General features: G+C 44.8%; 1 protein-coding gene across 36 annotated transcripts in view; it reads left to right on the top strand.

Annotated features, from left to right (window-relative positions):
- KCNMA1 (potassium calcium-activated channel subfamily M alpha 1) overlaps window positions 1-15,472 on the top strand; it is a 715,366-nt gene that overhangs the window by 498,867 nt on the left and 201,027 nt on the right. For all 36 annotated transcript variants that reach the window (XM_074339646.1, XM_074339645.1, XM_074339641.1 and 33 more), the window contains 3 exons: window positions 1,364-1,446; window positions 5,006-5,075; window positions 10,841-10,996. In XM_074339646.1, coding sequence (XP_074195747.1) covers window positions 1,364-1,446; window positions 5,006-5,075; window positions 10,841-10,996 — 309 coding nt within the window. The remainder of the gene's footprint in view (window positions 1-1,363; window positions 1,447-5,005; window positions 5,076-10,840; window positions 10,997-15,472) is intronic.

Raw genomic sequence — 15,472 nt, 5'->3', positions numbered from 1 at the left:
CCTGGACTAGTCATAACGGGACTTCTTTTGCTACTCCCTGAATATCAGTACTGCCAAAGGACGTAGACTATTACTTTCATCAAATAAAATTTTACCGTGCCATAAAACATTTTGAGCTTTTTTCTTTTCCCCACCAAAGACTAAAGGTGCAAAACTAAACGTGCAGGTATCGGATACCGCTTGGCAATGGGTTAAGCTTTCTTTCTAGAACATGAGGCTTTTAAGGGACAGGGACCCAGCAAAGTGGCATTTGCCACTTGAGTCATTTGATATCGATTTTTTCAGCATGCTCAATATTTGCGTGCCAGTGAGTATAGATTCAAATTGTGAATCCACTGCCATCTAAATGCTCCCTGTAGTCACCACACCGTTCAGTACATAATGTAATTGGCAAACATGAATAAGCCAAAAGGATTTGGGTACATTCCTTGGATTATTAAAGAAAACCAGAGACAATTTGTGACATACCGTGGAGGAAACCTTGCCCTCCCATCCATTGCAGGAACGGTCTGTTAAGTACAACATGCCAGTGGGACAGATTGGAGGCCTGAGCCAGCATGAGGATTTCGATGCTTATATAGTCCAGTTAGTCTTAGACTAGACAGGATCCAAGTTATGGCTAATGTAAAATCTTATGAGAATGTGGAGAAAATAGTGATTGTTCATGGACCTAATTTAGATGTAAGCAGCTATTAGCGCAACTCATGATCCCCTCAATGGAATAAATCTTTTTTGCCTCAGGTGTAGTTAAGTCAGTGGGTTGTATTTTGAGATCGTCTGTAATACATTGTTTCATACACAGAGATTTGTGGCCGTTTGAATATGTGAATGCTAATTGAATACTAAACAGTATTGAGCTGTTATCTGATTCAGGGTCCTCATTTCCTTTTATTCCCCAGTTAAGATGTGAAAAAGGTTAGACGAAGGACTTTGGAGTCTAAATTGCTGAATCCCCAACTACTCGGTTAACTTGGTGACCTGAGAGAAGGGGTTTAGCCCACCTAACTCCATTTCCCGCCTGGGAAACAGGGTGATGGTGGTGAAGGTGGGGAGGGGACCGAAAGGCTTACTTAATTGTTATTGAAAGAACTCTGGAAAGCTCACATGTAACAGACTATGCAAAATGAACAGTATAATTACCCAGGTACATGTTGTACTCTCCAACAGCAACAAGATGAGCTGTTTATACCATAACAAGAACTTGCAACCTACACTTCTGACAAGAACAGTCATCTCTCAGGAGTCTTTTTCTCCCTTTCCTTGCAAAGCACCAGGTTCTCCAAGAGCTGTCAACAGAGAGAGACTGCCACCGAGCATGGCTATTTATATGTGTGTGTTCTGTGCTTTTCTTTTGGTGTCTTAGATAGAGTCAGCAGATGCGTGCCTCATCCTTGCCAATAAGTACTGCGCTGACCCCGATGCTGAAGACGCCTCCAACATCATGAGGTAACCTCGGGGAGGCCGGGAAGGCTCTGGGGTTGGTGCTCTCTGGCCCACCTGCTGCCCTTGGGTTCTCCCCGGAGCACCATCTACTCCGTAAGCCACCCCACAACGTGCCACCTGCATAGGTTCAGGGGAGCTGAGGCTGCGGAGGGGACGGAGGGCGGTGACACAGGCATTTTCAACAGGACACTCATCCTTAGAAGATGGCAGCTCTGGAGTCTTGAGTTTGAGACCCTTTAGGCAGGACTAGGAAAGAAAGATACATTTATTATAGATGGACACACGCCTAAAATAAGGTACCATGTTCTCTAAGGGGGAGAGGGTTTGAGATATCTGGACTGGCAGTGATTCTGTCCCTCTGGGGACATTTTGAAATATCTGGAGATGTTCTTGGTTGTCATGATTAGGGGATCGTGGGCAGAGGCAGGGACGCTGCTCAACAACCTACAATGCACAGGAAAACTCCCCACAGCAGAGAATTATTAGGCTCCGAATGTCTGTAATGCTCAGGTTGAGAAGCCCCGTGTTAGAGCTTTCCAAGTATGTCTACAGCACATTGATTGATATCTCCACAAAGACGAGTTTGTTCACCAATTAGCTTGTGTCCACTGGTTTTCCAAAGTGAAATAGTTTTCTTAACTGAAATCTTTCTCAATGCTTTTAATACTAATAAGAATTTCTAAGATAGTGATCTCTAGAGAATTTGTCAAAGCTGTTTGGCTACACCCCCCACTTCCTGTTTTTGGAGAACATCTCCTGGGGGGCCGCTCTTTGGAGAACACTGCCCGGTGGCTTTCTTGCAAATGGGCTGGGCCTGCCAAACGCCATTCTCTGTCCAATTCTTCTTTACTCTTTCAGAAAAAGACTGTTCCATTTTTGTTCTTTTCACAGACCCATATTCCAGACGTCTTGTGACTATGAAGTGACTAAAACATTAAGATATTTTGCTCCAGATAGCTAAGGCCCTTTTGGGTTCTTCCCTCCTGCAGCATAAATTGCAGAATAGTAAAGAGAGCAGGGAGGGAATAATAAAGAGAACCTTCTGGAGAAGAGATGAACAAAGAGAAAACATTCACTCCCACTGTAGTCCCAGGAACTCCTGCCTAATTGTGAGCAGCCATCCTTTGGGTCTAGACAAAGATTCCCCCCCTCCCTGCAGCTTGGTTTCCTGTGTCCTGGGAGTTTACCAAGGTAGAGGGTTGGGAAGTTGCCTTTGCATCATCACAACGCTCACATCTCCTTTCTTCGCTTTTAACCAGTGGCCCCAAGTGACATGAGCTTTCCCATCAGTGGGGCGGGGGGGGGGGGCGCGGGGGGAGAATTCCTCCATGGGTTTCTGGATGAGCAAGTCGTCCCCTCAGCATCTGGTCCTGGTGTCTGGCAAGCGACATCTGGCGCGATGTTCTCTTTCCGCTCTCTTTTCTTTGGCACTACGCTTAGCGCGGTCATTTTAAGGAAGTTGATGCATGAACTCTTGTCAGCGTGGGGCTTGCCAGGCTGCAGGAAGGTGGTGGAATGGGGACGGGCTTCCACACCTGGGTCCATCCCTTAACTAGTCACGGCTGAAAAGTGACAACAACAGCCTCAGCTTAAGGTGGGGTTGGTCAGTTGGCCCTTTCCTTGAACTAGGATTTCCATCCTCCACCATGTTTTTGTGTCATTTGAAATGTTAAAATGTAGACTTGAAGGAACTAGGCTTCATTAGCTTCAAAATTAAAAAAAAAAAAAAAAAAAAAGAGAGACACCAAAAAAGATGGAGCTTAATGAAGTTTAGGGCTGGCACAGCCTTTTGTTTTTTTTCAGAAGTGAATAATTGAAATGATAATAGCTTTGAAATGGACATTTCTCTTAATCACAATATTTTATTTAAGCCTTGACTACGATAGAGTTAATATGAGGACATATAGGTTACCAGGGTGATTGGCATGATGTCAAGGCATAAAAATGACTGAACAAGGTAGTATCAGAAGTGTAATTAAGCCATCCATTAACCAGAATCAGAGCTAAGGCCCAGGCAGCAAAAGGAAATGGGAGACTCAGGGTTAAAAATGGGCTCTGTCTTTCCCTTATTTGTATAATCCTCCTTCCTCCTTAGTTTAATGAGACCAATCTGCCCTGTTTGAAATTAAAATGTCAAAGATCCATTTGAAATGAGCTAATGCAGAAAACTGGCTGATGCTGTGAACTGAATTCAGAGGCTCAAAGTCCTTGAGTTATAAGCATGGGCCAATACAACACTTTTTCAAAAATAAAATGAAATCCTTCACGTGCAAAAGCCCAGGGTGAATTTGTGCAGGGGAGGCTTATGCATGATCCATTTCCTAAATTCACACGTTGTAGCTTTTCAGACAAAGCTGCTCTCTGGCTGCCTTCTCTCCATCTTTGCACAAAAAGGGATGAAGCTTAACGTTTCTTGGTGCAAAGTTTGTGGGGGTGGTCATAATAAATGCACTTGCATTTCTGATTAGGCTCAGGAGGTGGGCCTTTCTGTGGAATTCCATTCTTTAGCCTTCCTTGTCACAGAAGGAAATGTGCAATGTCACCTCTGACAGAGTCGGTAATGACAAAAACCATAACTTACACGTGGAGAGAGCTTTTAATGATTTCAAAGCATTTTCACATCTGGTCTTTCATTTGCTGCTCATACCAAGCCTGTGAAATAAATAAAGCAGGTACTGTTGCCCCCAATGTCCAGATGAGGAAACAGTCATGGGGAGACCAGGGATTTCCTGAAGGTCACCCAGTTCGTTAGCACAATGGCTGGAACTGGAGTCCTGGTGTTCTATTCCTCTGCTCCCTGCCCGTCCCCATTTAGCACAGTGAATGTCCCAGGGAGCAGAAGTGAGGGTTGGGGGCCAGGCAGTGGTTAATCCTGAGTATGGACTGAGGGCAGTTGGGGGGGGGGGTTTCATCAGATTGTGACCTCTAAAAGGCCTTGCCCCTTATGGCTCACCAGCGTCACAGTTGTCCTTGAGATGCTGTTAGCTATCGAAGGCTGAGTCATTGATCCCTTCCTAAGAGCCCTGCTTAGAAATCATGTTTGTGAGTAGTCATGTAGGTGACAAGTAGAATCATTTGTCAGGCTGCTTGTTTGATCTGTCCATTGTTGTCTCAAGTTGTTAACTTGGAGAACTAGACTTAGAGGTAATTGTTTCTTGGCTCATCCCCAGGGTAGATGAGATGGCAAACCCTCCTGGCCCCATGAGTTGAGCTTGCTTTCTTTTATTTAGATGCCCATACAGACAACAGCCCCTGACTTCTGCTCCAGAAGCCCCCAGCCCCAGTACACACATACTTACCTAACATCACCAAGGCAACACAGGACCCCTCTTCTTTTATGCCCAGGACACAGTCTGTGGCTGTTTTGTGGTTTCTTGTTCACACAATCATGGGGTATCGTGGTGGAGACACAGTTTAACTTGGCCCAATGCCTGTAACCCCTGAGGATGGGCCTGGCTGCTAGCCCCACATTCACTTGGTTTGGATGTAATCACATCAATCTTCCCATCAGACTCCAAGGGTAAGTCACACCCTGCCTCAGCAGTGGTTCTTTCTTTTTCAGGGTAATCTCCATAAAGAACTACCACCCGAAGATAAGGATCATCACGCAGATGCTGCAGTATCACAACAAGGTAGGACAGTGAGAGCCCCTCCCAGGCTCCAAGATGCATAGGTGAGCCCGGTCTCTTTTCCCTCCCGGTATGCCACACGCATGCACATGCCTGCACACACACGTGCACATACAACCATGCGATCCAAAGGCCTGGAAAAAGAGGGTGGTGGGTAAAAGCATCCTTTGGGACGTTTCTTCAGTCAAACATCTTGTTTGCAATTGGTCATTGGAAGGAAGCTCCTTCGCATATTGATTCATTCATTCAGGCACCGTCTATTGGACCCCTAGGTTCAGACATATTAATGCATTCTTACATCCCATTCCAACAACTTCCATTTTTTGTGTGCTGAACTCATTTCTTTAGTTGGTATTTATTGACTGTCTACTATATGGTCAACAACTGCCTGACCCCATAACCCCCGATGGATATGGTGAAGGAGAAGTCTTACTTGGTGCCCTCAAGGATTTAGCAGTCAGGGTATGGGGAGTGTCCCAGGCAAGTGATAGGTCTTTTCTATCTGAGACCAGGTGAACTTTGGGGAATGGAACACACATTGGGTAGCAAAGGAAGCTCATGGCATTCTTAGATTCAAGATGAGAATTGCATGGTTGAATTCAGGAAAATAATTGGCTATGTAGAGATTAAATATAGTTTATAGTTTATACGAAGATTGGAAAGAAAGCAAACAATGGAGTCTATGTTTTTCCCAGAGTCCAGTCTCTCATTCAGAGGCAATGCTCCTTCACTCGGATGGTGATTAAACTCCCAGGAAAACAGCTTTGGGGGAGGGAAGGTGGCACCTTTCTCTGTTTGATGTGGAACCAGTTATCCCCTTAATGAGGCTTAGAAATGGAGGCTGCTCATACCTGGAACCAGGTGTCCTGTCTGAGCACAATAACTCCCTGCAGGGTTATGAGCGAGAGTGTGTCCCATCTTACAGGCCATATTCCCTACGAAATAGGCAGCCAGGTGACCCAGAGAAGACCCCGTTCTGCCAAATGTGTCAGTGCCATGCCATTATTTCTTAATTGCTGGCAAGTGCTGCCCCATTTTGCTGTGTGGAGGCCCATCAGAGGCTGTTGTTGAGTGGAGCCTGCTGTCAGTGACTGGCCTACCACTCGGGTCTGCTGCCCACTGCCAACCATTGCCCAACCCTCAGCAGGTGGTTCCACGGCAGAAAGTGTTGCACTCCAGCCAGTGGGTTTGGTGATGGGCACCCAAGGTCACATTGTCCTGTACGTCTCTGGAAAACCCAAGGACACTGAAGAGATAAAGTGAGGATATTGGTAACTCACAAGCATCAGTCTGGAGAAGTTTTTTGACAGCAGCCCCGTTGGTGGAGGTGAATTTTATTAGCAAGGCTGTGGCTGGTGACAGCTCCCGAGGCAATGAACTTTCCTTCTTTCATTCGTGATTTGAAATTTCATTTAGTGTGGGAGTGCTTTAAGCTGTTGTTTAGATTTTTTGGCTGAATTTAGATTGAATAGGAAAATTAATGTTGTATGTTTAGAAAGGGATGTCAGTTCCTTTTTTCTCCTTCCAATGAGTGCTGATGGAGCATCTTCAAGAAATTAAGGAGGATTTCAGCTATGTGATTCTTGTCAAACTCAAAGTAGCTCAGCGGACCTAATATCCAGATGGCACCTGGTCAATACTCATGTGACCATAGCAAGCTGAATGTCATTTACAAACCTCTACGTTACGGCTATTCAGAAACAATGATGAAGACATCACCCGATCATCCGTGAATATTTGCTTAAAACACATTTTGTTTAGAACCACCCTAATCTATTTGGTTTTTAGAGTTAGGCAAAAATCGCTTATGAGACTTTCCCCTTGTAAGGTTAGTAAGGTTTTAAGGGACAGAGTGACTTTGACATGGGGCCTTTTTCTTCATTATTTCACTTCTCTTTTCTAGAGAAAGAATAGAAAGTTCACTGGTCACTATTTGTCATCTCATTCCTTGTAGAATTGCAAATCGACGTTCTTCATCTTGCTTTACAATTTCGGTCTATTTCCTGAGGCCCTCCCACCTGCCCTTGTAATATGCTTTTCTCCCTCTTCCCTTACAATTATTTTTCTTCCACTCTTGGTATTTCCTCTTCATCCATGACTAAATGTCCAGAGCTCTCCACCCATAAAACTTGCTTTCAGGAAAGAACGTGGTATGTGCGTGTAAACATATGTCATTGTCAACATATTCTAAGAGAGAGTGAATTTCATAATTGGATACAAGACCAAAAATATAAAGAATTTCAATCCCTGATGACCTAATGATGGTGCTATTCTAGAATCTAGAGGGATGTGGGGCAGCTGCCTGCTTTCTCTCCATGTAAAACTGGTCCTGAGTTTGTCATCATAATAATCTCAGACATTTGTGTCATTTTGTATGGTTTTAAAAGAGCTTTGACATCCATTATCCAATTCAGTCCTCATTGACCATCTGTGCATTTTAGCATCCCCATGCGACTTCAGACCGGGGGTCTAAGCTCTGTCTCGGACAGAGCAGCGCTGGTGGGTACAACTCATGGTCACTTGGCAGCCAGTGGGCTAAGAGACATACCTGCCATCAGCCACCTTCTCTTTAAATAGAACCACAGCCCATTGAACCAAACTGTGGTTCCTCAGAATAGGCCTTACAGAAGGACGGATATTCTCCAGAGTGGACCTGTTTAATATCATTAGAATTCATGGAGAGAAACACTCTCAGCCGAGCCATCTCTGAACATGGAAAGAATGTGGTGATGGTGCAGGACATTTTTCTGATTTGAATGCCCGTGGCTTGAATCTCTTCCATGAAACAATGGTCTGTGACATCTTGGAAAAGTGTCACTGCTGATGATTTAGTGATTACTGGATTTTTTTTTTTTTTTTTTTTCACCCCAGCAGACTGTCTTGGTCTCTGAACTGGAAGTCAAGTCCTAATGGCCCACTGGAGATGCAAGTTCTTTGAGCTTTCTCATTATAAACGCTTACACTTGGGCAGTACTGTTGAAGTGAATTCTCTGAAGCGACCCTCTTTGTTCCTCTCGGTGGCTTCCCCACAGCTGTAGTTGTAGGGAGAGGTGGAGCTGGGGCTGGGATTCATGTCTCCTGGTCTTCCAGCCTGTTTTCACAGTCCTTCTCCTCGGCATCAGGAGTGGCCCAGTAGCAAATTCTGGGGAGCCCTGTCCGGCAGACCCTCATCAGCAGTCTGATTCTCCAGATGAGAGAGGGTTTACCCATAGATTCCCATGCAGCAAGGCTGGCATTTTCCACTGGACCCACATTTCCCTCAAATGAAAAAAGACAGAGTTGCCAGAAACAAAATTTGAGTTGCTGGGTCCGTCTCCTCTCTTTGTTTCATGCACACTTCTGGTCCCAGCCTCGGGCACATCTTTCGCAGTTCCTGCCTTGCAATTGGAGAAGATATGGGGGCCAAAAAAGGAGGCTATGGAAGCCTGAGAAATGAGACAAATGACTTTCCTGTGTAATAACATGTGAACTATGTCTAAGGAACTAGAACCAGATGGGGACATGAGGGACCCAATGCTAAAAGCCTGGACTTCATACCCTGGATGGCTCATGGGGATGTGAGGGACCCTCTTGCAAAGGTTTCCTTTGTTTGTTTGAAGGTGCCATGCAGGTTGTGTGGTGTCTGCCTGGAGTGTGGACCACCCAAATCTCCTTTCACACTTGATGATTTCATTGTTCATTACTTAGATTTCATTACTGCTCATTCTTCTCAGATGATGTTAATCAAATGGATATTTCTTCACTTCGACTGATATATTGTTCTCTATGATGTCAGGGAAGTAGAGGGAAAGTGGCCTTCTTAAGCCAGGGAAGAGCAGGGAGGGAAAGGAGGGAAAGAGCAGGGCTAGTTGCTGGATTGAGTATGCGATGTGGAGGAGGTCTGCGATACTCAGCTTGACAGAAATTGCCATCTGCTACGGCCCACACACGGGACTATTTTAACTGTGCTCTCATCAGGAAGGATACAGTCATCTCTCCCAGGAGTAAACTCTGCTGGGTGAGGACTCGTGATCTCACAGAACTAGATTTTGCAAGAAGGAATTTCACAGTGGTGTTTCTGAAAGCAGAGCATGAAGCCATTGGACCTGCCCTTTGTTTCCACGATAGTCTTTTCATTTCCTTCTAGTACAATTATGTATACTGCCCTGCTAGGGAAGGGGCTGTCCTTGGGGCACCTCCTGTTTGCTGATACCTGGAGAGAGAGGAAAATTCCAGAGCCATAGAATCTCGGCATTCGCAGGAACCTAGAGAGAATTCTCATCCAACCTCCCATGTAAAACAAAAAGTCTTTCTACCAAGACTTGGAGAAGTACTGACTGAGTTTTAGGGACAAACTTTGTATTTTTGGAGGCTGCCTCCTTCATTTATTACACCAATTGCATATTTAGAGATATCCTTTATAAACAAGCAAAAAAAAAAAAAAGCTTTCTTGTAACGTACTCCAGTCTGTCCTAATTTTGGCCCCTGGAACAAAGCCAGACGAGCCTAATCTCTTCATCACAGCAGCACCTAGACATTCAGAGGTAACTTTCCCATCTTCCTCATCTCCCTCCTTCAGGCCAAATGCTGCTGGCTCTCTTAATTGTTCCTCAAAATGTTTTCCAGAACCCACATCTCTCTTTGCGCTTGCCATTTTTCTCGGGGAGTTATTCAAATTATCAGCTTCCCTTCTTAATTTTGACTCTTATGACTGGAACAGGTACTCTGGTACTAGCCTGACCAGTTCACAACAGAATGAAACATTCATTTCCCTTGATCTGGAGATGATTTGTAACAAGCAAGCTTTGGTTTTCTCTATAATTTGTCACATGGTTGGCCTCTCTTTGGGTTTTAGTTACCCACACACCTAAGGGTTTGTTTTTCCCGCTTTCTTCTCACATCTGCTGCCAAGTTAGGTCTTCTCATTTTGAATTTATGTAATTGATTTTTCTTAACCTAAATGCCGTACTTGACATTAAGGCCTTTTCAATCTTTTCTGGTTGGTTTTGCCCATTTTTCCAAGTCTGGAGAACTTTGTGAATCTTGATGCTTTTATCCAGGATGTCTCTACTTCATGCCACTTAAAAATAATTGGATGAGCTTTCCTCTGGGCCCTAATCTCAGTATCCGACCTAACTGTTGAATAGGATCAGTCCACCTGCAAGAGGTTGTAACGTGTCTACACTGTGAGTTGCCTGATGATTTAGGGTAGTGCTCCTGAGAGTGTGGTTCCCAGCTCAGCAGCTCAGCATCAACTCGTTAGAAATGCAGATTCTCCAGCCTCACCCCACACCCACTGAATCAGAAACTGGGGGAGGGGCCAGCAACATATGTGTTCAAACCCTCCAGGTGAGTCAGATGCCTGCTTGGGCTTGGGAACCACTGATCTGGAGTATGGAGAAGGCAGGTAACAAAAGAAATGTGATAGTCTAATAGTTTTAGCGTCTATTTGAGGAGCCAATTAATGAACGGCCTAGCCAGACATCCTACTAGCATGGGCCGATGTGTCTGTCACAAGGGGAGGTTCCCCTCTGGACTTGATTTGGCTAAAGGACAAATCGGAGGGGAGGCCTTGGGCTTGGTAGGTGCAGAAGCAACGTTCCAGAGAGACTGAAGTCTGATGAAGACAAGAATTGAGTGAAACATGGGACACCAGGCCCAGGCAAGGCAAAGAAAGGACAAACCTGGATGACCCTGAGCAGTTGGGCAATGTTGCATTTCCCAGAGGAGATTTTAAACAATTGAACATTTAACAAAGTAAGGTCTCATACCTGTTTTTCTTCCTACAGGCCCATCTGCTAAACATCCCAAGCTGGAACTGGAAAGAGGGTGATGATGCAATCTGCCTTGCAGAGCTGAAGCTGGGGTTCATAGCCCAGAGCTGCCTGGCTCAGGGCCTCTCCACCATGCTCGCCAACCTCTTCTCCATGAGGTCATTCATAAAGGTAACGTCTTGTCCTATTAGAGCACATTAGCCCCGGATTCAATTTGTCGTGGGGTTGAGTAGAGAGCACAGCTTAAACTCAAAACAGATCGACGGGCTTTAACCACTTTGGTTAAGGAGAAATTCCTTGTTACAGATTTGGGCAAGAGGCCAACTTCTTTCAAAATTATGTTTTTATTTTTATTTGGCACATCCACGGCCATTAAATGATTGTTCAAAGCACAATCCTCTCTTTTTTTAGATAAACCACATGTTTATCTATCAACAAAGCCTCCGCTGTTAAAACAAAAATATGATTTATATACATTCCATATGGCACCAGAGTGCCTAAAGAAAAGAATTATCATTTTGCTCTTTTACATCAAGTGGCTGGTGGACCTCTCACTGTGTGGATAAATGCAGACCATGTGTTTGTGCTGAAGCCCAAACCCCAACAACATAATTCATTTATTTATTTCTGCACAATCAAGGAGGCCAGCAGGGCTGACATGCCACGGTTATTTGAATGGAGAGTGAGAGGATGAACGGAGCCCTCGGCAGCGGCGCCCTTTCCACCGTGAGACAGGCCGTCTGGATATGCTCATCTCCTTGTCAGCTAGTTCACCCTGCAGAGCTGCCTGGGCAGCCGCTCTAAAGTGGCCCCTGCCTGCTGGACCAGCTCAGATAAAGGAAGACCCACCTCTTTCCACACAGGCCAGGGCAGGCGTGTTTCTAGGACGCTGGGTTGAGGGTCCAGGCTCCTACTAAGAGGGCTCTTGTGCAGGAGAATGCGAATGAGGATAAAAGTCCTCATCCTTGGATGGCTCTCAGCCTAGACAGTCAAAGTGGAAACCAGTGCAGTCAAACCCATCTAGTTTGGGTCTTTCTGATTTGGCCTTCATGGCCATCAGCTCAGGATCTGGGCTTACAGCCTCCTCCCTGATATTCCTTTACTCACATTTCACTTCCTGCATGAGTAGTGGTTGAGGCGGGAAATTAATGAGTTACCAGGAAGTCATGCAGAGGGGGCCAGAAGCTCTAAAATCAAAGGTCTGAGATGTCCAGGCTTTTGCTGCCATTGTTGCTGTATCCACCATGAGAATAAGGCCCTTGGGGGAGGAGGCCATGGCCCTGGAAGCCGTGAGAGGGATGGCTGATGGACCACCTCTGTGTTTGTGCTCACGCTGGCCCTTCCCAAGTGGTGTCATTCAGAGAAGGATACCTTTCTAGGTCCTTACCTGCTGTACCCCCCTCATGTACATTATTTAGCCAATGTGTAATTAACATTACGTAAAAGAGCAAATTGTTTTTGAGTTGTTTCCATCACTTTAGCAGTAGATGCCTTGATTAAAATATTCTTCTAGTCATTTCTGTAGTTGGGGTCTTGTAGTGTGCCCAAAGACCCCAACTGCACTGCCCTTCTGGCTCAGACCCAGCTCACAAATGAGGACTTTGCATTCCTTTACATGGCTTCTTTAATCCAGGCTGCTATTCCGCTGCCTGGATGTAGACAAAATGGAGGAGGCAGGGAGGTCCGTGGCGCTGGACTTAGAGACACACCAAAAAGCCCGATGTAAGCCTGTGTCTCCCAGAGCTCTTATATTCAACACAAGGAGTCCAGACCCAGGAGAAAGGACTAGGAGGTCCTCTGGCTCATTCAACCAAGCTCTGGTGGCTTCGGTCTGAGGACCTGGGCTCAGCTTCCTCATGTCGATGTAACACAGCCTTGGCAGGGCCCTACCTCACATGGGGCACGTGACATGCGTATGTTTTGATTTTGTGGTGCCTGCATGGAAACTAGAGCCGCCTGTCAGGCAAATGAATAAAATGGATGTGATGCTGATTCTTCAATGTTATTACCAGCAGAGAGAAAGAACTTCTGTCCAATTTCCCTCAAGACCCTGAAGTGCCTCACCTCTGCAGCCAAGGACATCCCTTCCAGCCCAGCCAATCCCACTGCCAAGTTCCCATTTAGGAAGAGCCTGTGGGAGAGGCCTGGCTAGCCCTGGCGTAACTGAAAACACATTTCCCTCCCAGGGTTATGTTACCATGTTATTTCTGTCCGGGGCCAACTCCTCTGTGTTTGGAGGGAGCTCTCTGCGTATAGACTTATGCCATTCAGGTGGTCTTTGTGCTGGAATTCACCAGGCGCATGACCTGGAAATATCAAGGCTTCTCATCGTATATTTTTTTTCATTTAAAAAGGGACAATCTTAAGCACATGTTCTCCATTTGAGAGTGTCATCTCTGGGCAAATACCCTGCAAATCTCAGATCCTCATCTCTATTGGGTCATAAAGAACACCATAATGATGCTCTCCTTGGACCATTCCAGGGGTCACAAAGTCCTTGTTTTTATTTGGGGGCAGATGGAAAAGGAAATCTATAAATGGATTATTGTTTACAGAAATTACTTCCTTCTTAAGTGTCCCCCATGACCTGTGACAGAGAATTCATCAGCACTTCAGTGGGGTCAGGCAGACGTATTAGGATGGAGGGAGATGGGATGGGGCTTTGGCAGCATTTGACCACTTGAGAACATTTCGTGTTTCTCCCTGTCCCTTGCCCTGGGCAGGTACAGTGTTTGATTCTTGGTTCAGCAGAATGCACTGGACTCTGTCCATACTGAAAGAAGAAGAAAGGGGAATATGACTGAAACAGTGATGATATATCATAGGCAGAAGCAGAAAGGCTAGTCTTTTTAAGTCAAGACTGAAAGTGAGGGTGAGAAAGCTCAACCAAAGAGAGAGGAACTACTGGTATAGAGCAGTTACAAAAGCGAGCTAACCCAGAGGAACCAGGAAATATGGCGGAGCCCTTGCTTGTCCCCTCACCCTACAGCCCCAACTTATTGTGCCTGAAAGCCTCGCTCCCATATTGGATATGTCATCTCTGAATTGATCTAAAATTTTGGGAATCTATATTTTCAGCCCACGTCTTTGAGGCTAATGAATTTTTGTAAGGTTTCTAACTACTGTTCAAGACTTTTTTTTCTGGCTACGTGCCCTTAATTTGTTCCACTTAACCTTCAAGGCATGCATTCTACAATGTGTGTGTGTTGGTGTGCTGGGATTTGTTTAACACATCCATGCTAATTTGATAGCCAATACCTTTGTGAAAGAGGCTCAGGGTGGACACTCCGTGGTCCTCTGGCCCAGTGGCTTGTTGCTATGATGGGTTAAGTATTTTGTCCAGCAGCATCCAATTTTGCGCTTGAGTTCCTTTAAAGACTGGGAGGCGAATGTTCTGTGACTTATCAGCATCTACATCATCAACCAGACCTGGAACATACTGTTCATGTACCACTATCTGATCTCCTACCACCCGCCTGTCCTGTCAAGTGAGAATCTTCCTAATTCCTTCCAAGATGATGAACTTACTTAACCTACCTGCCATCACCTCGTCTCTGAATAAGTGGCCACACTTATTCTCTACTTGGTTTCTTCACTCGCATGTAATTTAAGATCCATTGATTGTGTGTGTGTGTGTGTGTGTGTGTGTGTGTGTGTGTGTATGTGTGTTAGAGTCTTACCATGCAATACTTAGCTTTCCCTCCAACATATCTGGTTTCAAGTTGGGGTTTGACCTGCTGTTTTTGTGAATTGTGCTATTATTCTTACTAGGATTAGCTGTCCTTGGACATGGTAAATTGTGTGTGTGGGTGTTGTGTGTGTTTACAGGGGGATTAATTCTTAAAATTTCTTTTTGGTCTACACTAAGTCTTCAAATTGAGCACATTTAAACCATTCTCAGGATTGCCAACTATTTCACCTCTGCTAATCTACAATTTCTCTCTCTTTCTCTCTCTCTCTCTCTCTCTCTCTCTCTCTCTCTCTCTCTCTCTCTCACAGCCTGGAGCATGACGTGCATTCCATAATTATTTCTTGGTTGAATAAATCAGTTAGGAAAATGGAGAAAATATGTGATGTACTTTTTTAGATTTTTCCCTATTTTATAAGATTGGGAATTGTGGGTGAAATGTTACTTAATATTGATCACAACACAGTGTTTTGAGTCACATTTTCAATTGTGAATGAGGAAGCACTATGAAAATCAGGCCCGTGTTATTCAGATTGTGTCTTGGCTGAGGTGGACTTTGCTGGCCATAAAAACCAGTTGTTCATTATTGTTATTACCATGTTGAGATAAACTGTCAGCAATACATAATTCTGGCAATAATGTAGCCAAGGGAATCATTTTTAATACCCTTTATTTTGGGTTATGTTTATGTGCATATGTATGTTTGTATATATAGATGCATGCACAAAAACATGGTTTAGGATTTGAAAATATAAATCAAGAATCTTTGATAATCGCTGAAAGATATTGGGTCCTAACTATGTGCCAAGCCCTATGCTAAGTGCTTTATATGAATTATCTCATAATTCTCACAATGACCCTACCCAAACTTAGCGCTATTATTAGCCCTACTTTACAGTGGCAGACACTGTGGATTGTAAGAGAAGTTCAGCAACCTCCTTGAAGACATAATGTTGAAA

This window comes from Rhinolophus sinicus, linkage group LG07, assembly GCF_036562045.2.
Source record: "Rhinolophus sinicus isolate RSC01 linkage group LG07, ASM3656204v1, whole genome shotgun sequence".
Lineage (NCBI taxonomy): Eukaryota > Metazoa > Chordata > Mammalia > Chiroptera > Rhinolophidae > Rhinolophus > Rhinolophus sinicus.
This window is presented reverse-complemented; position numbering and strand designations above follow the sequence as displayed.